General features: G+C 41.7%; 1 protein-coding gene across 13 annotated transcripts in view; it reads right to left on the reverse strand.

Moving 5' to 3' along the window:
• Nucleotides 1-335: 335 nt before the first annotated feature.
• MPRIP (myosin phosphatase Rho interacting protein) overlaps nt 336-27,848 on the reverse strand; it is an 87,418-nt gene continuing 59,905 nt past the window's right edge. For 3 of the 13 annotated variants that reach the window (XM_073558520.1, XM_073558527.1, XM_073558528.1), the window contains 17 exons: nt 27,538-27,673; nt 27,026-27,130; nt 26,224-26,280; nt 24,493-24,561; nt 24,318-24,407; nt 23,190-23,299; nt 20,589-21,159; nt 20,356-20,472; nt 15,633-19,091; nt 11,401-11,548; nt 11,160-11,277; nt 10,801-10,960; nt 10,591-10,701; nt 10,092-10,178; nt 9,804-9,966; nt 7,874-7,959; nt 336-5,303 (listed from right to left, as the gene is read on the reverse strand). In XM_073558520.1, the coding sequence (XP_073414621.1) occupies nt 5,232-5,303; nt 7,874-7,959; nt 9,804-9,966; nt 10,092-10,178; nt 10,591-10,701; nt 10,801-10,960; nt 11,160-11,277; nt 11,401-11,548; nt 15,633-19,091; nt 20,356-20,472; nt 20,589-21,159; nt 23,190-23,299; nt 24,318-24,407; nt 24,493-24,561; nt 26,224-26,280; nt 27,026-27,130; nt 27,538-27,673 (5,659 nt within the window). In that variant the 3' untranslated portion in view covers nt 336-5,231. Of the gene's footprint in view, nt 5,304-7,042; nt 7,109-7,277; nt 7,326-7,873; nt 7,960-9,803; nt 9,967-10,091; nt 10,179-10,590; nt 10,702-10,800; nt 10,961-11,159; nt 11,278-11,400; nt 11,549-15,632; nt 19,092-20,355; nt 20,473-20,588; nt 21,160-22,945; nt 23,048-23,189; nt 23,300-24,317; nt 24,408-24,492; nt 24,562-26,223; nt 26,281-27,025; nt 27,131-27,537; nt 27,674-27,848 lie in introns of those variants that run through there. The other 10 variants (XR_012226522.1, XR_012226523.1, XM_073558522.1 and 7 more) reach the window with 10 other exon arrangements.

The raw sequence follows: 27,848 nt of genomic DNA on the forward strand, positions 1-27,848 counted from the left end.
TTTTCTGCGCGGGTTTGCTGCAGTTTTAAATCCGCAGCATGTCAATTATTTTTGCGGATTCCGCTGCGGTTTGGCACCTGTTCCATTGTACAGGTGTCAACCCACAGGGGAAAACCGGTGGTCACTTTACTTGTGGTTTTACCTGCAAATCCACACGGAAAAAAATGCAGGTGAATCCGCAGCGTGTGCACTCACCCTTAAAGGTTTTTATTATGATCCTAGATGTATAATTTACCTTCACAGAATTAAACCAAGTGGAAGTGTTCTTTGCATCTTGCAGAAAGTGTGTGCCCTTCCATCAGCTGCTCACCAACAGAGAACACTCAGACAGCATGTAAAGGGTGGTGCAAAAATAGTTTATTACGATATAGTTTATGTAAAGTTAGGTAATATTTACAAAATAAAAATGATCAGCTACATCCACAGGAACCTAGCGAGTCGCACGCGTCCGGCGGGAAGAAATAACATGACCGAAGTGAGCTGCAGGAACAGGCAAGTCGAGGGACGAACTTAAAAGATATCACCACAAATAGAGGAGGGAAAAAAATGAAAGCATTCATACTATAAGTTGTACTGAGAGACAAGAACATCAATGTAATTTTAAGCCTATTTGCTGCTTGCAATAAACCCTACGGTGCCAGCTAGCACTGGAGGGTATACTGAACCAGTAGATGCAGCAACAGGCATCATAAAAACAATAATAAAATGTAAAAGTAATTTTTAGAATGACACATCGATATATATCCAGACAGAAGAACTATAACTCTGGTATCCCTGTCTTTTCTGGAGTTGGGTTGTTTCTTGCATATTTTATTGGGCTGTCCAGTGAGCGCCCCTAGGGGGGTGCACATGGTTTGGCCAAGGCAGATGGTAGGAGTCAGGGGAGGGGCTCTATGTAATCAAAGCTAGGCATCCACCGCACTAAAGAAAATTCAGACAGGAAATGCTACTTTTTGTTCACCCGCAGTTGTCCTATTGTGACAACGGCAGTCTGCCTGCAATCTAAGTGCTACAATAGCTGATGACTGAAGATGCTGGAGACTGCAGGAAGTGCAATTCTCTACCATCTGATCCTCAAGAGCCCTTTCATGGGGGCCCCTTTGCATTACCAGTGCTAGACCCACATCGATCGTGTTTTAGGATAAATATTTAGGACAAACAAGAAAACCTAACAAATTGTGGACAAACCAGATAAGCCGTTGTGGTCTTCAAATAGGGTGTTGTGTAGTGATGAGTGAGTATACTCGTTACTCTAGTTTCACAGAGCATGCTCGGGTGTTCTCAGAGTATTGTGTAGTGCTCAGAGATTTAGTTTTCTTCGCCTCAGCTGCATGATTTGGAACGGCTGGACAGCCTGAATACAAGTGAGGAATCTCCTATGTATTCAGCCTGTCTAGCAGCCGCAAATTATGCATCTGTGGCAAAACGAAGTCTCCAAGCACTACAAAAAACTCGGAGACCACCCGAGCAACAAGTATACTCGCTCATCACTAGTGTAGTGTCAGCACCACAACTTCGGGTTCGACAATCTTTTGGTTGCATATGTTCTACGGCAGAACAGTGCATAAGGTCTGTAGAGGCATCTACCACCCATTTGCTGCCAGAACAGATTATAAATGTAGAGCACTGGCAGCAAAGGAGCCTAAACAGTCATAAACCAAGACCTGGATTATCTTACAAAGAAAAAGTATGCAAGTTATTTACATATTACAGAAAACATTATCTCCTCTAAAAAAAAAAAAAAATTTGATGCTGCAGAACCCACGGGCAACAGAAGACTCCATTAATTTAAGCAGCTGGCACCCGGTCTCTCTGAAAAGAGGAGCCAGGTGCTCACTTGGAGGAATGTGGAATACTGGTCAGAGGCCGGCTGTACAATCCTCTACAACGTATATTTATATATATTACATGGGACAGAAAAATGCAGGACTCACATTCGGTGAGTTTCTAAAACATTATCAAAAACTTACAAGGGTCATTTAACTCCAAATGTTACACTCAATCCACAAGATTTAAAGAAGGAAAAAAAAAAAAAATAAACATCCGGGAGTTTTAGGATTAAAAACACAAGTCTGACAAAAACCTCACTATTCTCTGGAATTAAGAAATATGTACAAAGTGTATTCTGAATACTATACAGGTTTTTTTTTAAATTATCTGGCATTTAAAAACAGACAAGTGATTTCTAGCTGGGACCTGCGCATGCACTAACTCTACCTTCATTGAGGTCCCTAAAGTGCACCATATCCTGCAGGAGAAGGAAGTGAAATCGCAAAAAAAAAAAAATTCTAAATACATTACGACCATATACACACTAGCATATGACAGGATTAAACCCGCTGCCCCTCAAACACCCCTTTAAAATAAAGAAATGTGTATACTATGTATACAAAGAAGGAACTGAGAATACTCCAGGTTTGCGGTGATGTTTCTAAACATAGATATTTACATGTTACAGATGATGCAAGACACCTGGATATCTGGGTGACCCACAAATGCATGGATGTATAGATCATGCTGAAGAGACAGCTAAGGGATTGCTGGCAAAATGTATGTCATCAGTGGAACAGTCTGCTCTGGTGGTTGCTTAAAAAACATGAGTCGATTCAGACTATCTCCTTATTTTCTCTGCTTCACAGCAATACTTTTATGTCGCCCAGTGGGAGATTCTGATACCCCCCCGGGAGCTGCATAAACGAGCAGAGGATGTTTAATAAAATACAGCAGCAACACATGCATGCTGGAAACAAGACAAAAAGATCTTGTGAAAATTACAAGCAACTGGACAGCTACCAATATAAAAATAAAGTGAAACAACAGCTATACTGTGACCCTAAATTAAGCGAGCAAGACATTATTAAGAACACAGAAGCAGTATTGGATATTTCAAGCTTCTCCATTCCAATTGCCTTTTTTCTGAATTGACAGCAAGTAAACACAATGTAGCGCTAACTACACAAGAGGGTCATACAAAGTTTTGCAGGTAAGGACTAAATTTCCAAAACCCTGTTACAATAAACACACTCACTGTTCTCAATTATACGGCAGTCATGGCATTAATACAAACTGGTTTCCAAGAAAACGATCGACGAAGATCTAGAGTCTACATATAGAGGATTTCGCTATACACCACAAACAAGGTTTTTTTTCTTGCTCCTCGATCCACAGATTTATAACAAACTGAACAACAGCGGTTAGCTCCGCTCTGCCGTCACATCCATCGGAATACATACTATCACAGGACTGAACATAACGACGCTCAGGTCACCTTCCATAAGATCGCTTTCCAACCCCTTGGACACTCAGCTGGGTTGAGATACACAACATTACCTTTAAAAGGGAACTGCTCGTGATCAAAAAAAAAACCCTTTAGGTGCCAGTACAGGAGAATAAAATGCCCTCTCATCAAACCTCCATGTTCCAATGCAAAAGAAAAACATTCTGAAAAACAACCACATTAAAAAAAACAACATGCCACAAACCTTCACACTGAAATATAAGTCACTTTACGACACCACGATCACATAAAGTAATACCTTCCAAATGTAATATTATCACCTGCCAATGCCTTCTTGGAGCCGCGGGTACTATGGGAAAAGTCAGCACCCAACAGTGCCAATCCATACTGCTACCTTATCAGCAAGTGCCTACCCAATTTTTAGGCTGAACAGGACCCATGAGAACAAGCCAAACTGAAATCGACCAAGAATCAGTGAATGGATAGGCTGCATTATCACTAATATTACTTGGGCCCATGAAAATGCACATTGAGATCAATGGTTCTTGGTTACTGGATAGGCTAACATTTCCATGGAAATCCATACAGCCCAAAATAAAGGAAGATAAAACCGTAATAAAGCTTTTCTTAGTAGCCACATTACAAGATAAGATTTACTTTAATGGAAAATAAAGACAAAGAAAAAAAAAATCCTGGTTACTTCATGTACAGTATTCTGGATCCCATTTATAGATTCTACTAGACCATCATAAGAATGAAAAAACTCCACAACGTTCATATTCTGAGCTGCCAACCTGTCAAAAAGTGAAGTTCCCATATGAAATAACATTAATTTAGGATTGCTATTTCTGCAATTGTACTGGAAACCCCAGATAAGCCAAAGTTAGATGTGGATCCAACAGAAAGGAAAAGGCAAAATCATTCATATTTTACATTCCTTTTGAATCCCCTTCAGACTTTGGATTAAAAGCTCCACAAGCATTTTTCCAAAGGGAAAAAAATGACTAAATTACTAAACCGAGAGACTAAAGTTTTAAAAACTTAGCTAGAAACAACTTGGAGAATATGCATTTAATATTGAAAGCTAGTCATGTTTGCAAAATGACCGGTACCGTCTGTGAAAAAAAAATAAAAGGCTGCTAAAAGTTCAAGACTTTATTCACTCTCATGCTCAAATAGGCAAGAAACTAATAAAGAAAAGAATGGAAAAAAAAATGTCATTGTGCGCTAACTTTCAGAGATACATTTTTGGTGCGACCACTTGGCAGGATGCAGATGCCAGAATCGGCAGGGATGAGACACTTCACATCCTGAACTGATGACAGAGCATTATTAGTACAGCAAACCACACGGCTGCCTGGTCAGCCCTTTTTTCCCCATTGTAAAAAAAAAGGACGAGTCCTAAGAAATGAGAGCACCCCGAAAGTTACTGCATCAAGCATATCACAGGTTTCACAGCAAAATTTCAGGAGCAGGATTAAGCAGTTTGCCTTCTGTACACATACTATACACAAACACATCTATAAATAACTACATACATTGTGAGGGGTGTAGTGCTGATTGTACCCAGGCAGGTAGCCCTGTCACATTTCTATATCTGCGATTCAGCCCTTCTCCTGCAGACAGCAGCACTATGGGGCCAGCACGAGGCCCGAAGGTCCAATGTCATCACACCTGATAGCTTATTGATCGGCACCGGTGCCTTAATACTGACAATTCGGAATGAGAGTTAAAGCTCTAACAAGATGGGAGAAGGCGAGTTAATGTGCCCTAATCCTGGAGCAAGAAAGGGAAAGGGGTTTAGGGAAAGACATTGAGCTGGAGAAGTACCCACAGGAATTAACCATTTCAACACCTGAATGGTCTTGCACATTTTCAAGAGCCACGTTGACATGCAAAGAGCTGCACATCAGAGTCCCCTGAGCCCGATGGGTCCAGGGCCGTGCATCTCTGCTCCACATCCGAAGAGACACGCAGCAGAAATAGGGAGACGTTAGTGTTTCTTGTAGTCCTGGGATTCGAAGATTTTAAGGCGCTCCTGGACTGTCAGCCCCTCCTTCAGGCTCTGCATTGGGGTGGAATAAGAAAAAAAAACGGCAAATGTTGAGGCAAAAGGACACGGTAAGAGTCAAGTGCCGAGGGGGGGGGGGGGTGTAAGCGCACACAAAATGGAGTGATTAGTTTCTGCATGCTGAAGAAACGAACAGGGGTCACATATGACAGATGGATGTGAGGAAAAAGTGAATATACCATACGTGAAAGAGACCATAGCTGTGGGCCACGTTGGGTTAAGTGACAATTATACCATTAGTATTAAAGGGTGTATATTACAATCTCTTTGGAAATAAGGATGCATTTGGTTTAAAAATTCAAAAGGTGACAGTCGTACCACATAATAATGGTGATGGAACAAGGAGCTCATGAATCATCTTTTAATATTTTGCTTCATATTGATAAATCAATCTGTCAAGTTGTCAATAAATGTGAAGATACCAAAAACTTTAAAAAGGGAGGATTTGTCAATAGTTAAAAAACTAGGAGAGGCACTAACCACCTTTTTGTTTTAATACGGCACATTTGGATGTCTGAATCTCTTACATTAAATACAATGTTCACTGGAGTGATGCTGAAGTATATTTTGTAAAAATAGGATCGTCTTAGCAAGATTTGAGTGGTGTGTCGCTAAAATCTGCCCACAGTCCCTCTAAAAATAACTAAAACAGACTTGCGCCACTTCATCAATGACCAACCATGTGGCGGCATCCATCCCACCTCAATCTTATCCTTTTCCCCAGTGGGTTTGCGGAATAAAACTCAGTTGATTTCACTTTAAGCAGTGGATTTTCTATCTCAGATTTTTGTAACATCTACACTTGCTAGGCCATTTTTGAATAGAAAAAGCCAAGGATGAGCTGCCACCTCTCTGTTCCTAAACTCCGGAGATGGTGTTGGCTTTCAAGATAGAACCGCATCTGTTACACATTTATGACATTTCCTGTCCAAGATGGCAATACCCCCTATATGTAAACCAACCAGTTGTAGTTCAAGGAAAACCTATATTGGCCAACTACATAACTAATGCATGAATCAAGCATTAGACTAACTGAACCCGAACACTTGTCTGTGCCAGCCCCCTCTGGTGCAGATTGTGCACCAAGGACTTTATTCTGTTTTACATAGTAAGAGATGTAATATACCACCCCAAAGGGCTGTACAGTTTACCAACAGAGAAAAAGTGGATGAATATTAGGGAGATGTTTCTACATTTGGAGCAGGATACAGATTACGATGTTTTAGGTAGGGCATGTTAGAGTATGAGACACCGGACTCAAACTAGTATATAAAACACAATATACCACAATTTTTACATAGGGTGACCCAACGCGGACTGATGTAGCTCTGTACACTGGCCAATCTCAGGTACTACCAATCAGAACATATCTATAGGAGCTGAGCTGCAGTACCAATAATGGCCAAAACACTAACAGCTGTGCTGCTACAGCAGATCGCAAAAAAGCTGATCGGTGCGGGTGTCAGGTGTCTGCACCAATCGGCTATTGATCCGATCCTATCCTATCCAGATTCCCGGACAACCCTTTTAACCCAAGCCCATTACATAGAGTAACATGGACATTTCTTTGAAATGTGCCATCATCTTTCTGGAATTTTCTGTGTCAATTAAAAAAAAAAAAAATTCACAGTGAAGATTGCAGGCTATAAGAAAGGAACAGGCCGGCGGAAGCGGCACTTAGGATGGAGAGAAAAGTTGTGCATGCAGAGTTTGGTGGCCTCATTTTTTTTTACCTACATGTCAGGGAACCTGGTACGTGGAACTTTTCAGTTATCCCATGAGACCTGCTCAATTACGGACTTCCGTGGACAAAAAAGGGACACACAGACACAGACAAAGAAAGCGCATGAATCCCATGTGACAAAGTGCTCCGATCCCTTCCCATCACCCCATACCACGTAAAACCTGGGGAACGTATGATATCATGCAGGGATCCTGCACGGACATAGTGAGATGAAGACCACTCACATATACTTACTAACAGGCAGACAATTATGATCTATACGGAGTGACCAACTAGGGAGATAAAATCACAAGGATCAGGCAGGATAAATGGGGGGACGTTTGTGGATTTGAAAAACAAGTTACAAAACAGGCCATTTAGAAAACTGACTAGTCCAAGGAGTGGGCAAAGGGGCCGAAAATGTGTATTATTTCTATTTTATAGTTTTATCCCTATTTTAACATCACTATATAATTCTGTTAATATTTCTGAGGCATACATATGTGAGCTGAAATCTGTAAGGCAGAGAAACTTCAGGTGATATGGATGTCCAATTTCTTGTGGTGTTCAGCACCCTCAAATTCTCCAGGAGAGGAAAAAAGTTTTCAGTCTACTTTATAGAGAAAAGTGTGATAAAAAGGTCCTGCCAAGACTCTCATTCTCAGGTTAGTGAAATATTGGGAGTTGACCCGAGTAATAAAGAATAGAATATTTGTCATGGATCTTGAAATAATATTTCTTTATCAGTGTCAATCACCCAGACATCCATATCTCCTGAAATCTGTTGGGCTAACCGATCACTCAATATCTTTTTCCCTGAAGTATGAGAGCCCGCGTGTACCTTGGACCTGATGTTCCGCAGCTGTCTGTTGATGGTCGACCTGTCATTCTTCAGGAAATCTGGGTTGCTCTTAGACTTCATGATATCTGGAGAAAAAAAAAAAAAATTATATATATGTTAGTATGAAAATTGTAGATTCACTCTGAAGGCGTCATAACTATGAATTAACACATGTGGAATTATATAACAAAAAAGTGTGAAACTGAAAATATGTCTTGTATTCTAGGTTCTTCAAAGTAGCCACCTTTTGCTTTGATTACTGCTTTGCACACTCTTGGCATTCTCTTTATGAGCTTCAAGAGGTAGTCACCGGAAATGGTCTTCCAACAGTCTTGAAGGAGTTCCCAGAGATGCTTAGCACTTGTTGGCCCTTTTGCCTTCACTCTGCGGTCCAGCTCACCCCAAACCATTTCGATTGGGTTCAGGTCTGGTGACTATGGAGGCCAGGTCATCTGGCGTAGCACCCCGTCACTCTCCTTCATGGTCAAATAGCCCTTACACAGCCTGGAGGTGTGTTTGGGGTCATTGTCCTGTTGAAAAATAAATGATGGTCCAACTAAACGCAAACCGGATGGAATAGCATGCCGCTGCAAGATGCTGTGGTAGCCATGCTGGTATGCCATCAATTTTGAATAAATCCCCAACAGTGTCACCAGCAATGCACCCCCACACCATCACATCTCCTCCATGCTTCACGGTGGGAACCAGGCATATAGAGTCCATCCATTCACCTTTTCTGCGTCGCACAAAGACACGATGGTTGGAACCAAAGATCTCAAATTTGGACTCCTCAGACCAAAGTGCAGATTTCCACTGGTCTAATGTCCATTTTCCTTGTGTTCTTTAGCTCAAACAAGTCTCTTCTGCTTGTTGCCTGTCCTTAGCAGTGGTTTCCTAGCAGCTATTTTACCATGAAGGCCTGCTGCACAAAGGCCCCTCTTAGCAGTTGTAGAGATGTGTCTGCTGCTAGAACTCTGTGTGGCATTGACCTGGTCTCTAATCTGAGCTGCTGTTAACCTGCGATTTCTGAGGCTGGTGACTCGGATGAACTTATCCTCCGCAGCAGAGGTGACTCTTGGTCTTTCTTTCCTGGGGCGGTCCTCATGCGAGCCAGTTTCTTTGTAGCGCTTGATGGTTTTTGCCACTGCACTTGGGGACACTTTCAAAGTTTTCCCAATTTTTCAGACTGACTGACCTTCATTTCTTAAAGTAATGATGGCCACTCGTTTTTCTTTACTCAGCTGCTTTTTTCTTGCCATAATACAAATTCTAACAGTCTATTCAGTAGGATTATCAGCTGTGTATCCACCAGACTTCTGCACAACACAACTGATGGTCCCAACCCCATTTAGAAGGCAAGAAATCCCACTTATTAAACCTGACAGGGCACACCTGTGAAGTGAAAGCCATTTCCGGTGACTACCTCTTGAAGCTCATCAAGAGAATGCCAAGAGTGTGCAAAGCAGTAATCAAAGCAAAAGGTGGCTACTTTGAAGAACCTAGAATATAAGACATATTTTCAGTTGTTTCACACCTTTTTTGTTAATTATATAATTCCACATGTGGTAATTCATAGTTTTGATCCCTTCAGAGTGAATCTACAATTTTCATAGTCATGAAAATAAAGAAAACTCTTGGAATGGGAAGGTGTGTCCAAACTATCTATAAATATAATTGATTTCCTGTCAATAGTTAATTTTGATGCTGAATTCGCTCTGTTAGCACTGAAGCATGCTCGGATAGCACCTTATCAGAACACGTTCACTTATCACTAGTTAGTAACAATAGTTTGTGTTACAAACTAGATTATGCGATACATTTTTCCTTCCATTTTCCACTATAGAACAAGTTTCTATATGGTTGTATATCATTCAAACCCCACCCTCCTCTGAATGTCAGCACACAATAATTGCTATGTTTTTCCACTTACCATATCCAGACACCGATGCATTCTCAGGGGATTTGTCGCCCAACATCTCGGTGGCTGCTTTCAGCTGCTCCTTTAGCCGGCTGATGTCACACTCAGCCTTGGCCTTCACATTGCTCAGCTCAGAGTAGATGTCCTTGTACTTATCACTGGCATATTTCTTATCCTTTGGGTGACATGAATATAATGAGTGCATTATGACAACACAAGTTCATCATGGCATGAAAAAGTTACTTTATTGTGACTGCTTTACAATGTAATGGGAGATAAATTCAGAGGTGCATCTCCTACCCTAAGAGCTGTCTGCAGCTCGTCCTTCAGGGAGCTGATCTCTTGCTTCTGGTATTGGATCTCAGACTCCTTCACACGTAACAAGACCTGGAAAACAGTGAACATGTAGAGCAGGACTCTTTGTGGTAATCGTAAAACATGTTCATGATGGAAGGGAAACACAAGGCCAATAATATAAGACGACTGCTATACAGGCAGGTTAACCATTTTGTAGATTGTCAGACAAATCTGACAATTCATGCTAAATACATGGTCTGGGAGTATAGTATGAACTTAAATCCTAAATTTATTCTTGTGTAAAAAGTGTAATGTTTGGCTAACAAAGTCGGACCCCCTGAGCAAAACGCTGGTTCTTCAGCTTATGCCAAAATAAAAATCATGGCTCTTGGTTAACCGGGATGTGATCAGAGCTTGCTTAAGGTTACAATTATCCTGTGTAAATGAAGTTTTCAACACAGCCCTTTAAAAGCTGAAAGAAATCAGTAAAAAATGGTTTTACCTCCAACTCATAAACATCCTTTCCCTGAGTGAGAGGCGACACCTCCCCTCCATCTCCAGTTACCAGATTTCGAAGCCGCGTTATCTCGGTGGCCAGACGATTGTTCAACTCCTGTAACACAACAAAAACAAATGTGCGTAAACGAGGATGCTCTGCGCAAGAGTTGTGAGGCTCGAAGAATAAAAGAGGCAGCTACATTATAACTGTCACCTGGTTGTGTGCATTAAGCTCTTGGTTCTCTCTCTGACACTGGCGTAGAGCTTGGCGTTCTGCCTCCAGAGCCTGAGCAAGGTGGGCATTCTCAAGACACTTCTGGGAATATTGTTCGGAGAGGACTTCCAACTCCCTCTGCACAGACTGCAACTCTTCCCTGCAAGAAGGACCATATGAACCTTAAATAGAATCCTGCAACAGTACTGCATGCTAGAACACTAGCAAATTCATATTTCAGATGTGTCATACATAAAGTGTCAAGAGAAAATCTTGCAGAAGTACAAGACCGAGTATATAGTAGACAGTATTGGTCAGGAGGAAAGCTCTGTAAACCAGTTTAGAGGGAGACAACTTACAGATACTGCCTCCGCAATGATTCCACGTCCGCATTGATGCTACTGACTTGAGATCTATAGGATTTCTCCCTTTCTCTATCAATTTCTTCGCGGTGTGCATTTTTCATTGCTTCAATGGCTGTAAGAATGAAAATGTTTAAGAGGGTGGCAAAGCTGGCTGAATGAAGAGAAGCTCGGTGAAGTAGTCAAAATGATCTAGACTACTAGTACAGAGTATCATGGTTAGCCGTCAGTCATGTACCCGATATGGTAGCCGCAGTCTCTTCTGCTAAGAGACGGTCCTTCTCTTCCCGCAACTTCTCCAGCTCTCTATGATGTTGTCTCTGAAGATCCTCAAGCTTCTTTTGATGGGTTTCCTCCATTGCAGTAAAGCCTCGTTCACATGTTGCCTGTAGATGGAGAAACCTTTTAAAATAATGCTATGTCTTGAGTTGCTAAGGAAATCAGAGCAGAAGAGTGAGACAGTGTTGATATGAATGGACTGACCAATGATAGACTCTAAAAACTGGCAAAACGGTGACTATGGAATCCAACACGATAAATGATCACCTCCGAAAAAGTTTTAATTTAGGGTAATAAGACTAAAGATGAAAAATGGGCAGAAAACAAATACAACTTGAGTGAAAATCTTTGCCTGATAATTTGGGAGGTTTTCAGAAACTATTACGGCAGACTTTCATCTATGGTCTACGGTTGGCTTGAAGGTGGCCATACCCAATAGTCTTGATTTGTTTATCAAGTGAAATAGAGCAAAGATCGATCGACTGAGAAGTCAACCGCTTGAAAATAATTGGTACTGTTTAAGGGAAAGATGTACCAGAGATCACAATTTTAAAGCGTGTCGTCAAAACATTTTAAAAATAATTGTTCCTCATGTCATAAAAGGTGTTTTGCAGTGTACGACAAATATGGACAAAACTGTAGGGCAGCTTCACGAATAACCATCAACCTACTTCTTTCTCCTACGCCTCATTGGGGGACACAGACATCTGTGTCCCCCCCAATGAATGGCTCGGAGAAAAGGATTTTACGGTGAGTACACAAAAATCCCTATATCTAAAGTGTATAGCCACCTTAACACAACATTGAATATCTATAAAGAAAATTAGGTGGGAAACAAGAAAGTTCAGGGGTTTTAGTTAATAGAATTTCTTGCGTGGACAAGCAGATTTCATCAAAGTCTTAGATTTTTGTAGTTAATTAGGGGAAGGAAAGAACTCCTACTGCAGAACAAAAGGGGTGATCTGATAAACCCGACTGGGAAAGGCTCCTGGGTTCAGACTAATGGATATGAGAATGAGCAGGGGTGTCTGATGTATCCTTAAATCAGACTTTTACTGTTCCTGGTATTTATAAAACATTATAGCCATTGATGTTGCATTAACTCGATGGTGCAGTCGGATAAAGCTTAACAAAAAAAAACAAAAAAAACTTAAAAATCAACATGAGAATCTGTTAAGGGCTGTGAAAACTACCACCACCATTTTCTGGAAAACGGCATGAAGAGGCAATATTTATAAAAAAAAAAAAAAAAATCGCCATAGCCATTTCATGAAAAAATATGACAGTCCGCTTAACGGACTGCGTTACACCGCGGTATAACCCAGTCTGTTAACGCTGTCATAGCCTCCCATTAACTAGCGCATTGCATGCCGTAAACCGGCACACGCTCGCCATGTGCCGTTAAGCACTGACGGAGCCTCTGACGCGGCCTGCAGATCCTGAGGCTCCGTCACAGCTAGCTCTGATGAATCATCAGCGCTAGCGGTATAGCATAACGCATATCGCGTTATGCTATAGCGTTAACGCAGCCCATCAATGCTATGCGTTGATAGGGCTGGTTAACGCTATCTGAACCCGGCCTTAGCGGTGGGACCGCTACAATAGACGAGTTACTGCCTATCTATAGAATGGGGGAAAAAAAACTTTAAGTAAACGACCACACTATATCCTCAGCATGACTTTATCCAATTTTAAGCAATGTCCTCAGAAGTACAGTACAGACCAAAAGTTTGGACACACCTTCTCATTCAAAGAGTTTTCTTTATTTTCATGACTATGAAAATTGTAGATTCACTCTGAAGGCATCAAAACTATGAATTAACACATGTGGAATTATATAATTAACAAAAAAGTGTGAAAAAATGAAAATACGGTATGTCTTATATTCTAGGTTCTTCAAAGTAGCCACCTTTTGCTTTGATTACTGCTTTGCACACTCTTGGCATTCTCTTGATGAGCTTCAAGAGGTAGTCACCGGAAATGGTTTTCACTTCACAGGTGTGCCCTGTCAGGTTTAATAAGTGGGATTTCTTGCATTATAAATGGGGTTGGGACCATCAGTTGTGTTGTGCAGAAGTCTAGTGGATACACAGCTGATAGTCCTACTGAATAGACTGTTAGCCAGTAAAGACACGAGTGGCCATCATTACTTTAAAAAATGAAGGTGAGTCAGTCTGAAAAATTGGGAAAACTTTGAAAGTAGCCCCAAGCGCAGTGGCAAAAACTATCAAGCGCTACAAAGAAACTGGCTCACATGAGGACCGACCCAGGAAACAAAGACCAAGAGTCACCTCCGCTGCGGAGGATAAGTTCATCCGAGTCACCAGCCTCAGAAATCGCAGGTTAACAGCAGCTCAGAATAGAGACCAGGTCAATGCCACACAGAGTTCTAGCAGCAGACACAGCTCTACAACAACTGTTAAGAGGAAACTGTGCAGCAGGCCTTCATGGTAAAATAGCTGCTAGGAAACCACTGCTAAGGACAGGCAACAAGCAGAAGAGACTTGTTTGGGCTAAAAAACACAAGGAATGGACATTAGACCAGTGGAAATCTGCTCTTTGGTCTGAGGAGTCCAAATTTGAGATCTTTGGTTCCAACCACCATGTCTTTGTGCGACGCAGAAAAGGTGAATGGATGGACTCTACATGCCTGGTTCCCACCGTGAAGCATGGAGGAGGAGGTGTGATGGTGTGGGGGTGCTTTGTTGGTGACACTGTTGGGGATTTATTCAAAGTTGAAGGCATACTGAACCAGCATGCCTACCACAGCATCTTGCAGCGGCATGCTATTCCATCCGGTTTGCGTTTAGTTGGACCATCATTTATTTTTCAACAGGACAATGACCCCAAACACACCTCCAGGCTGTGTAAGGGCTATTTGACCAAGAAGGAGAGTGATGGGGTGCTACGCCAGATGACCTGGCCTCCACAGTCACCAGACCTGAACCCAATCGAGATGGTTTGGGGTGAGCTGGACCGCAGAGTGAAGGCAAAAGGGCCAACAAGTGCTAAGCATCTCTGGGAACTCCTTCAAGACTGTTGGAAGACCATTTCTGGTGACTACCTCTTGAAGCTCATCAAGAGAATGCCAAGAGTGTGCAAAGCAGTAATCAAAGCAAAAGGTGGCTACTTTGAAGAACCTAGAATATAAGACATTTTCAGTTGTTTCACACTTTTTTGTTAATTATATAATTCCACATGTGTTAATTCATAGTTTTGATGCCTTCAGAGTGAATCTACAATTTTCATAGTCATGAAAATAAAGAAAACTCTTTGAATGAAAAGGTGTGTCTAAACTTTTGGTCTGTACTGTATAGTCACAAACCCATAAGAATTGCCAGGATACTAAATTTATAGAGCAGTCTGTCAGTTCTTAATCTAACAAGACAATTGATATTTCAAAATTCTCCTATTTTGCGTTGTGGTTTAATGTCATAGTGACCATGAAGTTCTGACACCTGCACATATAGGTCTAGGTGGCGTGACCACATTTGTCAATGGATCGGACTTATAGATGTGGATGTTGATCCCCACAGGCATTAGTTGGTGGATATTGTAAAAAAAAAGTGACTGAATCTGTCAACAAAATCTAAATCCCACCATACACATTTACACTGATGTTGGCAAAACCTGTGTTTGGCTAAAACTCTTTGGGTATGGTAGGCCCGGAAAATTTATTTTCAGGGGAAATATCGATAAGGCATGTCAGATTTCAAGCTGAATTTTCTCCCAGAGATAAGCTATCCGCTACACATGGCTCTTAGGAGTGCTCGTGTGTATGGGGCAACTGGCCAAGATGGCCGAACCATTGCTCAGCTGAGAACCATCTAATGTGTATGACGGGTTTAACTACAGTAATAATAATCTTAAACTGATAATACACAGACATTAGGGATTGGGTATGGGCAATAATGGGGAGGGAGATAGTCACCCTCTCTCAAAAGATGATACAGAAAATATTACAAATGGGGGAAAAAAACCAAAGCAAATGGGACATCGTAAGCCATATTCAATGGAGAAGATTTCGACTATTTCCTGAATACAAGACTACAAGAAGCTGACTAACAAATTATGATAAGAAAAGGTCACAAGTATTGGTCTAGGGCATCACAAGTCACCCCTATTACTTTGGGAGTTAGAAACAGTAATGAATGGACAGTAAAATAAGACTTAGTAATGTAATAACAGGACCTTCAAGTTCTCAAAATCTGCCTGGTATTTCTCCTTTATGGAGGACATATAATCTTCTGGATGTCTCTGTTCAAGTTCCACTCTCATCACGTTCATCTGGGCTTCCAGTTCTAGAATTCGACCTTTCAGAAGATTCATGGAGTCCACATCAACAGGCGTTTCTTGATCAGAAACGATACTGCAAGTCGTCGAGTCGACTGGTGACGGTGTGTACGGAGGTTCCCTTTGATAGCTGTCAAGGGTATCCTGCAGCTGTTGGATACTTTGGGTATAGCGATCCTCCAGTGTCTTCATTTCATTTCTATGAATGATTTGGAGCTCCCGAATTTGCTCTTGAAACTGATTCTCTAAATTCTGGATTTTCTCCCAATGAAACCTCTCCGCTTCTTCCCTTTGTCGTTCTGAAGCTTGAAGTTTAGTATTAACTTGTAGATGCTGCGATTTCAAAATATTCTCCCGTTCCATCATGGTATGCATCTCACTTTTGTATTCTCCATCAAGCTTCGACATGGTTTGATTGAATTTTTCTTCAGCTTCTCCGAGAAATCTTTCTGTATCTTCAGCCTGACTGGTGACAGCAGCAGCCGCATTTCTCTCTCTTTCCGTCATTTCTGAAAGTTCACGTTGCTTCTGTTTTAGTATCTCCTGGTAGTCTTGATGCAACTTGGACAAGGCTTCAGAGTGATTGTGGCTCAGAGCATTCATACTCCTCCTCAACTCTCTCTGATGTTCAAGCCGTGTTTTGCAAGCAACATAGCACAGTTGTGCCTGCACGACAGCATCTTGTACAAGTAGTGAGGGAGAACTGCTAAACGGAACGCTACAGATCTGTTGGTATGTTTGCAATAGGGAGTCAATAGATCCCTGACATTCATCAGGCGACATGGACATAAGGGCACGTGAGATTCTCTTTAGTTCATCTGCGTTTTCCTTTAAATTATTAGAAAGTTCTTCTAAACATGCTGTGTTGGTGTTCTCCGAACTGTACGGTTCACAGTCAATGATGTGGTGGTGTCCCATCTTCTGACACCCAGATAGGTTTGCACTCATGTCCACCACAGATAATCCTTCCAGAGCAGCTTCCGCTATCTTAAGATCAGCTTCCAGTGCCTTTGACTTGTGAATGGCCAGGTAAAGCTCTGCTTTGAGTAAAGTATTATCTGTCAAAGTTTGGAGAATATCAGAACCTGTATTTAGACTCAGTTCAGACTCCTTAGCAGCTACTACCCCTTCATCCCCCACAATAGCTATTCCAATCTGATCAATCCTGTCCCAGAAATCTCTCTCTAGCTTTATTTTCCGTGCAAACATTTCTACCAGATGATCTGTAGAGGGACCTCCCTTCCGCTCACCTTCGTGAACCTGTAGATTAGTTTCAGAAGTTAATTTTCTCAAAGACTCAACCATTCTATACATTAACTGAGCCTGGAAATTTATTTTTTCCGATAGTGTATGGACGGGATTCCAAGGAGATTGTGATGTTGATTCTTCTTGGTAACCCTTACCCAGATTTTGATGATCTGATGAATCACTGATAGCTCTTTGTAATGATTTAATTATGTCTGACAGACCATGCTTAATGCTGGTGAACGAATAGGATGTTGGGCGTGATTCATCTACCTCATGTAATTCTCTATGGAGTTTGCAACATGCATCTAAACAGCATACAATTTCTCTTTTGGTCATATCTGAGGGGCAACCTAGTTTCTCTTTTCGCATCTCTTCCATCTGGAACGTCATAGCGTTGACCTGACTTATACTAGCTTGCAGCTGTTCCTTAAGGCTAGCCTCAGCGTTTGCCCACTGACTGTGCAGAGCCAAAAGGGTCTCCTGACGATTGGTCTTTTCGTTTTCCAGCTGTAGGGTCAGATCTTTCAGATTTTCCTCCGTTATATAAAGCTTACTTTTGAGAGAATGGATAATGGACACACAACTGTCCAAGTCATTTGCCCCAGAAGACTGATCAGGAACAGTCATTTGAGGCAAGATGCTTCCTTCTTGGTTTATGTCAGATGGTGGACTACAAGTCCATGGATGAGCATATTTTTGACACTGAATACTGGAAAACCGTATCCTCTGTCTTTTCACTCCAGTGTCTTGTTCTTTTTCTGCCAATGAAGCATTTCTGTCCATAGTGTCAAGTGGCACCTCATGGCCAACTTCCCCCATGAGGTCATCTCTGTGTAACACTTCACCAAATACATCCCCACCTTCTGCCTGCAGACACTGTTCCATCTCTGAAACTCTACGCTTTGCAGTTTCTAACTGAAGGTACACAGACTCAATTTCTTTTGCTTGCGAGTCCAAACATAACCCACCCAAACTTTTCAAAGCCTCTTCTTTGGCTTTCAGTTTTATTTCTGTATCCTCTAGACTGCTTCCAAGAGCTGCCATCTTAATAAGGGCTTCATTAATATCCTCATCCTTTTTTCCCATAAGCCTACTGTGAGCATCATAGACATTTTTTAATTCTTCCTCTTTAGCTCTAAGAGCCTCTTGCACCTTCAGAATATCATCTGTTGATTTCTCCAGTGAGCTCCTTAACTGGTCATACTCTATTTCTTGAACCTTAATTCTGTTTTGTAAACTGGAAATGTCAGAGTCCGAACCTGCAATCTGCTGCACCATTTCTTGACATGTCGTTTTAAACTGGTCTCGTTCTAACTCCAGCTCTGTAATGCATTCTTTCAATCTCTGAATAGCAGCGTCCCTCCCCACAAGCTGTTCTTCCAGGTGGTGTACTAATACGCTAACTTCTGCACTATCATTGAGCTTCTCTTTCTGCAAAATTTCCATCACTTGATCTTTCTCTTGCAGTGTGTCTTCATATTCTACAAGACGGGCCTCGGTTTCTTTTAAATTATGGATCAACAGTTGCTTCTCCTTCTCATAGCTTTCTAGCAACTGTTCATAATTCATCTGAAGTCGCTCTTCTGTTAATATTTGAGCTTGTTCACTTGCATCCAATTGAGCCTGAAGGACTGCAAGCTTGTCTTGCAACCTTTGAGCTTCTTTTTGATAGACCTTCTGCAGCACTTGTTGCATTTCCAGCTCTCGAATTTCCTGCCTTTTCTCCAAAAGCAAGGACTCTACTTCTTTCAGCTTCTGCTGGCAGACTTTTAGCTGGGAACTTAGCACCACTTCACTATTTTTCCATTCTTCTAGCATTTCATAAGCCTTTTCTTTTTCAAGCTTTAGGTCTCCTTTCAGCTTGGTCAGTGCTTGCTCCTTAATGGAAAGCTCTGCTGATGCACTGCTAAGTCGGGCTTGAAGATTCATAATCTCAGCCTCGTGATGACGGATGGTATCCCTGGCTTCTCCATAACTGTGTTTGATAGTATGCAGCTGATGGTTGAGCATCTCCTGACGCTTATGCTGCGCCTCTAGCTCACTCTGAAGGTCCTCATTGACTTTATGGAGTCTCTGCCAGGCATCCGAAGACGGATCTGCCAATTCAGTCTTAAAGAAATTAATTAAACATGGATATTAGTAACACTCTCATTTGACAAGGCTGAGTGTCACACCTCTGGTCAGAATACAACCATAATAAAATTCCTAGCATCTTTTTTTTTGCAGTTACCTATAGTTTGCAGGTAGAGGCATTTTTTTTTTTTTTTTAGTTTCGGGCTGGTTCAGATTGGCTGGAAATTTTGATGATGAACATAAAAACAAACAAAAAAGTATGCAAAAAACAATTCTAACGGGGAAGGTGAAGATAAAGTGGAATGAAACTAGTGGAGGGTGGGAACAAGGCAGAAAGGGAAAAGATCGGGAGAAGAAGGGAGTTGGTAGCAGAACTAGAAGATGATCAGCTCATTGATCAATATTGTTTTCCAGAACAAAAACAATTGTTTTTCTCAGCAAAATCATATGAAGCTAACAGGAAATGAATGTCGTCCTATAGCATGCAAAGTAGGGAACGAAAAAAAATGAAGATGCGGTAAATAAGGTTTGATTTTTTTTTTATTGCAAGCATTAGTATTACTCTTGAAAGTGCTACTTTAAAACATATTAAAGAAGAAGCGACTTAAATCTAATGTAAGAAGTTATAAAAAAAAAAAAGCAACATCTTGAATTTCAGAGAGCAAATAATAGATGGTTACTACAAGGCATGCAGATGTACATGAACACAGGGACAAACAGAAGCAGTGTCAAAAGCCGGAGAACTTAGCCTCAATTGCTGAACCTTTAAAAACGCTGGTAGGAAAAGCCCACAGATGTGACACTCAGTGAAATATTAGATGTACACCATGCTTTATACATGACACCATGCAGTACAAGCCACCAAGATGTGTTAGCGAGAAGGCCTCCCTCTGCCCTTATAAGCACAGAGAGAAGATGAGCTTGAAGATGACTTTAGATTTGTGGTTGTTGAAATGCAGAAAATAAACAGATGCTTGTGAATCCTCCAGTTCTTCTACATGCACTAAACACTACTAGACACCAAGAAATTACAGTCTGTAGAAGCAATGGTGTTCAGCTTGTCTGTAGTAAACAAAATATAGCTGAAAGACTATAAAGAATATAGATTTTTTTTGTTTTTTTATTTGTAATACATAAAAAAGGAAGAAACAAGCTGAAGACTACAGGAAAGTATGTGAGAGGAGCATGCAGAGCTTTACCTAACGCTCTAACACTACACACTTAAACCTCTCCACTGCCACTGAGGTACTTCCCTGGCAATGGACAGGTTTAGCAGAACGTTAAGAGGCACTATTGGTACCTGTAAAACGTATCCATCTCTGGCATTATGCTGTTGCGCCAAGGCTTCCTTCAATCGCTGTTGCAGTACTAGGTTTTCAGCGAGGAGATCCGACACTTCCTTCTGACTCTGCTCCAGCTGGACCATGGGTGAGAAAAGAAAAGTTGCAAATGGGTTTGCAGGAAGCTCTTGATCCTTTACAGATCTAGAGACAAATCATAGAGCCATATTGTGACTGATAACGTGGCTTTTACCTGCTTTTCCAAGAGGACTGTGATGTCTTCGGCGGTGCGTTTGGGGGAAGCATTGGATATGGGAAGTGGAGCAATGGGTATTTGTTTTTCTTCCCTTAGTGGAGTGGTTTCTACTTGTTGCCAGCGCTGCTCAATTTCAACTTGAACATTTGGCCTAATGTCAATGGAATCGGAACATGCTGGCCCTTTGTCTACTTCCATTTGTGACGATTCTTCACCTGTAGACTCCTCCACGGAGTCCGAACTTTCAAACCTTTTCCTGCGCTCTTCTCTCCGCCTTGTTCGCTCCTTTTCCATCTCCCCTAAATCATTCTTGGAATCTGTGGTGTCATAGCAAGAAATCGACTTTGTGACTACTCCCGCTTGAGCCCGCTCTTGAGCCAGTGCTTGTTGAATTGGTCGGAACTCTGCCCAGTCAAAGGTTTTGGAACGTCCTTCTCTTCTTCTCTCACGTGCCCGGCTCCTCTTATGTTCTCCGTCTGCATCTGCGTACTCCGAATCCTGCTTTTCGCTTTGGACGGAACTGGTGACATACGAAGATGCGGTTTTGCTTTTCTCCTCAGGCAAAGAGCTGTTGATAAAAAAAAAAACAAAACACAGATTAAGTTAAATTAAAGGGTCAAACATCTTGTAGAAAAAAAAAAAAAGGAACTATCAACTTTGGAGACCTCAAAAGTTAGGACAGTGCAGGGTAGGAGTTAGCAGGCAGTAAACATTTCCAAGTATCCATTGCTATAAATTCATATTTTACATTGGAAGGGAAGTACAGAAAAAAGGATAGAATTCCAGGAAAATAGAAATCACTTTTGGAAAAAGAAAAAAGTTACAACAGAGGGACATGATGTCAAGAAAGAACAGAAGGCCCCAGATATGCGAAATGTGCAAAAACGGCAAATGAGGTAGGTTTTGCAAACCATTTATGCATTTCTCTTGGGGTCACTAGACATCCACCTCTACGTCCTTCAGCTACGAGATGGGATTACATCAAATTAGGCTTATTTATCTTTCTATTCCTTTTTTCAGCAATATTTCCATGTTTTGTTCTCATTAGTTTACCTTGTTGTGCAATAAAAAAAAAAATATTTAATGGAATAATTAAAAGTTTATATTTCAGACAGATGCAATAACTTTATAAGCTAACAGAGAGACAAATCTATACCAAGGGTCGAAATGTTTTTGCCGTCTGATGCCATAATAAAGCAAGCTGATTAGTGGATGCTGGAGCCACATTCTTTTACTTGGGAGTTTTCTGCACACTTGGCAATCGAGCATGTACACGGTACTGAAGTTTGATACGGTCTCAACACCAATATTGTGAGGCGTAAGGGAGCATGTCTTTTGTGGAATAAGTAGTAGTTCTTTTTTGGTTCATAGAATTTCTTGACTTTTTTTTTTATGAAGTTCTTATACCATAAATCCTTCTTCATTTTTCCATGCCATGTGCTATTGGCGGCGGTATCCAAGAAGCTTAACGGCAGAATGAATTTCATCGATCTTGTGCGTACATCAGGAGCACCTACTAGATTATGTCAACGTTTACACCATGATACAGGAACAGTCAATGTCCATAACAGAGTTTTGTCATGTGAAAAATCCAGATTGACCAAAGTGTTGTTTTTTTTTAGGAATTATTTTCAAAATAATTATGGTTATTGATTTCTAGATTGGCTGCAAGGTCAAGAACATCCATGTAACCTTTTCAACCAATCTTTGCCTCATCTTTGGGAAGGAGACAGATACACTTTCCAGCTTCAAGTAAGTAATAAACAGATCCAATGGTAACCCCACAGATTATACAGGCTTGACGTGGCAGGCGTTTCTAGTGCAGTCCGTCCATTTTATCCATGCCAAAAAGAAGATATTATTAGATTGGAAGACAGGGATAAAATAAAAAGCATATGTCATGCATACCTGGAAAAATGGGCGAGTCCCCTAGAAATAATGAGAACTAAAATGTTTCCAATGCTGGTATTTGTGCTGCATGAGCATGGCAGAGCAGGCCGATCATTAATGCCATGCCAGGATGCTGTGACATTGCATACAAGCAACAAGCGTTAAACAGACCACTTGTTTCGGTGCAAAAATCATGTAATTGGATCTCCTAAAATCAGATCTATTTTCTTCACATAGTAGATGAAACCATTCTGGCAAGCTCAACATTTTTGAGCATAGCAGAAGAGACAAATAAGAAAAAAAAAGTCAGAAAATGCCACATACGGCAGTCTCCACTGCGTGCAAATCACTAGAAGAACCTACTTGGAAGAAAACCTTGGTCCGTCAGAAGCATAAGCATGCAGTGAACCACAACGAATACAAACCACAAGACGTTTATACAGGAGAGAACACAGCTTTCCAACCTTGGCTTCAGCACAGACAGTTTCAGAGAGAAGCTTTTCCTTGGGTTTGCATGGAAATTAAAGAGATGGCGAAATGTGAAAAGGAAGAAGGGAAAGGACAGGAGAAAAGTTGTGAAATGAAAGGTTCACGTAGAAAAAAAAAAAAAAAGACGTGAAAGTCGATGATCCCGAGGTCTATTTAGCTGGTAGATTAGAAGAGTAATTAACGTAATTGGAATCGCATTCTCATACAGGCCTTCCTCACCTGGTGACATCGGGGGCAGTGTTGGGTCGCACATGTTTCATGATGGTCTGTATCCAGTTTCGCCGGATGCCTGAGGTCATCGCAGACAGCGTGAATTCTCCTTCTTTTGTCTAAAATAAAAAAACAATACAACTTGTGGTTATGAGACCAACTATCTAGCGCTCATTCCTCACCCCCTTCCAAAAAAAAATTAAATAGAGCTATGCATTGGATGATAATTTTTTCTAAAGTTTTGGAAAATTATACATTATGCCACATTTGATCTTAGATCTCTGTGACGATAATAACTGTTAGGGAATGTGCACACCATCAGAAAACGCTGCGGGTTGGACGCTGCGTACTTCTGCGGCGTCCAGATGTTACAGCATAGTAGATGGGATTTCAAGAAATCCCATGCCCACTATGTGATCAGAGACAGACATGTGGCGCTTCTATCCAGATCGCAGCATGTATATTTATCTTGTGGCGACACGAGCCTCCGCAAGATCTGTACAATGTATTGGACGCGGTGAATCAGCATCGTTCAATGAACATAAGCGGAGTTACCTGCGTTTAATATCTGGCAGCGCTTTGGACGCAGTGGACATGCGCTGCGTCCAAAGCGCTGCCAATTCCTGATTGTGTGTACATAACTTTTTGAATTTTATAAGGGTATCGTCTTGCCGATAGAATGTACGAAGACATGAGTGTTTGAACCCTGAGGACATGCATGCTACTCTAATTTAATTCTCTATGGGACTGCTAAAGATCGGCGAGCACTGCTCTTAGCGTTTGTTTTTTTTTTTTTTTTTTTTTTTTTTTAAAAGTCCCATAAATTATGGAGGAATATAGCGGTGGTAACACACCATTCTAATCGGGGGCCTCATTATCCGGATCAGTGGTCAGAATCACACTAAACCAAAAGTATTCACCAACCTGTTGACAGAAGATAACTTTCCATGATGGGGATAACCCCACAAGCCCTTAGGAGGATGAAAGGGTTTCATTGTACAGCCTACGTTGTTTGTTTTGCCCTGACATTTCTATGCCCAGTTTCTGACACTAAAGGAGTCATTTTCACAGAAGTATCATCTCAATACAAAAATGACCAAACATAGAAAACCAATGAGGCCATAAATGGCGTCTTACGTGAATCTGGAACCCGTAATTTCTCTGGACTGGGTATTCTGTAACATCGTAACATGTGGACAGGTCAATTTCCCCATCCAAGTCAGCAGCCTGAGAAAAAACAAACAAACGTGGAGACCCTGAGTAGCTGAACACGAGCACCTTTAAGAAGAGAAGACGCTGGGGTCTTGCTCACCTCTTCTGCCACAGAGTCTCTGTAGTATCTCAGGTTCTGGTCAGTCAGTACAAACCAGTGTTTCTTCCACTGAAATACATAAGATGTTGTTGGATTTGGACTCTAAACAGCTCGGGGTTTTACAGTAAAGAGTCACAGTATCACATTCTGTAAAGGCAAGGTCCATTTTAACCAAGTTGGGACATAGCAGATCACGCACTAATCGATAATGGGATGAAACTACTCGGTAATTCATTAGATAGGTGTCTCAAGACTCCAGACTAACTACATGCACCATAACAGGAATGTAGGTCTAAAACCAAATTTGGGGATATTTTACTGCTCTCAGGAGAAAAAAAAAAAAAAAAGTCAGGCAAGCGGACAGGTGACTGGAGCCAATAAAGCTGCAAATTGTTTAATCTTTCACAGAACAATGCAGAGAATCCCCCAGGTGGACATGCACATGAGGATTTAATTTAATAGACAATGAAGCAGTGAGGACTGAATGAAAGGGAGGAAGCGGCGGAAGGAGGATATTCACCAAAATAGAGCATTGTTTGTGCTCCTTGCAAATGTGAAATCCATCTCTCGGGCAGCCAAAAGTAACCGGATCCCTCCCCATCTCCCAGTAAGCTGGCGTCCCAGGGGGGCCTCAGACGGCTGCCGTAATAAGGTCATGATGCAAGTACACTTCCCCTACTGCCTCTGCTTGTAAACACACAGTCTGCATAGCTTCTAGATGGCATCACAACAAGCACAACCTCAGCCCTGGGCAGCACATTGGCAGAGCCCGACTAGTACTCCGGAGAATGTATGCACTGCTGTTACCACCCAAACACAGGCAGCCGTGCCAGGCTAGGAGTTATTACCATGCTGGGCACAGGCTTCAGCGGGTAGAAAAAACCCCACATCTATACAAGCGACGGTGGGTTATTGACCACCTACAGCCAACACATGCCCGAGGGGAAACCCTGGTGAAGAAGCAGATATAAATTACCAGTGAATACATACAAACAAGTCACGAATATTTATTGGAATACTAAAAAGCTCAACACAGACACAAAGCTCCCTTTACTAGTTCCAGTGCTGTTCTTAGCATCGGCTGAACACACCGATAACCTAATGTGCATGGGTGCCCGCGATGCCTGGGGAGAGAAGGACCAGTCATGTCTGATTCCAGACTGCCAAAACCTTTTTGTCCATTTTGAAGTAAAACAAGCCTTAAACACTAGGTAAACCGATAACACATTAATTTTTTTTTATATTATTCATCCACAGGAACCAACATCGCTTTCTAGAGAACTCAGCCAGGAAAGGCTGGTCACTGAAGTGTCACCTGTCAGACAAAGCGGGCAGAAGAGCTGTAAGTGCAATGTCCCACCGCGAAGCAGGCCAAAAACGGATGTCTACAATCAGCCTCAGAGCTTGTATACAAAGGTCATTGGTTGTGAGGTATAACATCCTGATGACGGGTTTTCTTTAAAGTAGTAAGGGTTCTGCTTCGTCTGTCAGGCAATGGGGAAAGGTATGCAAATTAGCTCTCCTCCAAAACAGTGGCGTTACCTATAGGGACCACTGTAAAATTTCCCTCCCTATGGAGAAAACTCATAGGATACTGCCTGTTCTGAGAGTAAGCAGGCCCTCACAGCTTCCCACCTGCAGTGTCCACTGCCGCCAGATATCAGGCTGTGGCATATTTTCATTGCATAGACCAAATATGACTGCACCAACCAAGACCGTGAAAAAACTCACCTGCCCATCCTGATACTGCTTGGTTAACCAACCCTTCTTGAAGTTCAGTAGGTCAGGCTGAAAAACATGGAAAATAGCAGATGGAAAAATTCCATAGACCAAAAGGCTTCACCCATCCATTGATAAGGAGATTAATTGCGGTAATGATCTTATAGGTGCCACAACTATGGCTGCTCATGCTGGGGGGTCTTCGGAGAATACTGGAGTCTACAAACCTGATCTCTCCCTACCAGTTTCATGATTCCAGTCCACTCATGTACTCAGCCTCTGCGGCATCAACTCTCCCTCATATATATAAGGCATTCATATGACTGGGACCCCAGAATAACCCTCCATTCCCAAGCATACCAAAATACATTAAGGATAAGAAGATAGGAGGGGGCAGCCAAATTGAAAAAGCATTATTTTCACCAAGCAGTAACCCCAGCAAGGTTCACGTCTGAATTAGGTTCCCTATTTAAATAGCAACAGGGCTGAAATGCACAGACATTTTTGATGGGCGCCTTGGCGAGCACAGCTTGCCAGTTATTTGCAAGGCTTGGTTTTGAAGGTACAAGCAAGACGTGCCTAAAATATCTTTATATATAGGAGGAAAAAAAAAAAAACACTTGTGGAACAAAGAGCCCATTCCATCATGTACTCTGTCGGATGACAACACTAGAAGTCTATGCGACAGATGGAGAACAGCTGTGGTCAAACGTAAAGTAGGATTGTAGTCTAAGATGATATTTATGGGGGCAGAGGGGTGTTCGTAAACGGATGAAGGAGTTTGGTAGAGACAGTGACGTCTGTCTACAATTACCGTCATTGAGGACTCTGTGGATCGGCGATCCAGGGACTTGGCCCTTCGGTATGGTGACATAGGGCAAGCCGACACATCAGGAATAGAAGTTCCCCCTGTCTCGTCCTATTAAAAAATGGGATACAAGGGAAGGAAATAAAAACAGATCAATTACAACTATATAGTGATTTATTTTTCTAGCACTGTACTCATTAAAAACAGACAAGATGGATTCGTCACAGCGAAAACCTGAATGTGAAGATGTCGAGCCAAAGTCAACTCATACATGGTGTATTTTACCTACACAAAGTGGTTAAAGAGTGAGGATAGGTGGTGGCCGAACAGCGGTCATTTAATAGCCTGTTTACAATGGTCGCCCACGCTCTCCGTGCACACAGAACGATCGGTAATGGATCTTTCTGTGCATCAGCTTTCATTATTCTTGGTAGCAAAACGATCTGTTTACACAGGACGATATACTGCAGAGGACAAGCATTTATATCAAAGCTGATGATCATTTGAATGTTTCTCACCCTTTTCCTTGGAAAGGTGCGTTTCTCACTGCGGCCCTGCCGTGCCTCGCTGCTGGGGACAGCGGAACAGCTGGTCTCCATGTGTTCTGCCTTTTCAATGTCCAAAGCTTCAAACTTCTCAATGACCAGAGATCGCCTTGAGAGAAACAAGAAAGAGGGAGGAGGAAAGCGGAGATTCTAAAAAAAATATATACAATATAAGCAAAAAATAATATATAAACTGACAGACTAAAATTAAAAATTAACCAAGTCGTTCCCTTTAACCAAGTAAACGTAAGCAACGCCAACCTCATCCGCTGAGCTATATTGTT

The sequence above is a fragment of the Dendrobates tinctorius genome, unplaced genomic scaffold (assembly GCF_039654945.1).
Source record: "Dendrobates tinctorius isolate UK_male_01 unplaced genomic scaffold, ASM3965494v1 ptg000257l, whole genome shotgun sequence".
NCBI classification, from domain to species: Eukaryota; Metazoa; Chordata; class Amphibia; order Anura; family Dendrobatidae; genus Dendrobates; species Dendrobates tinctorius.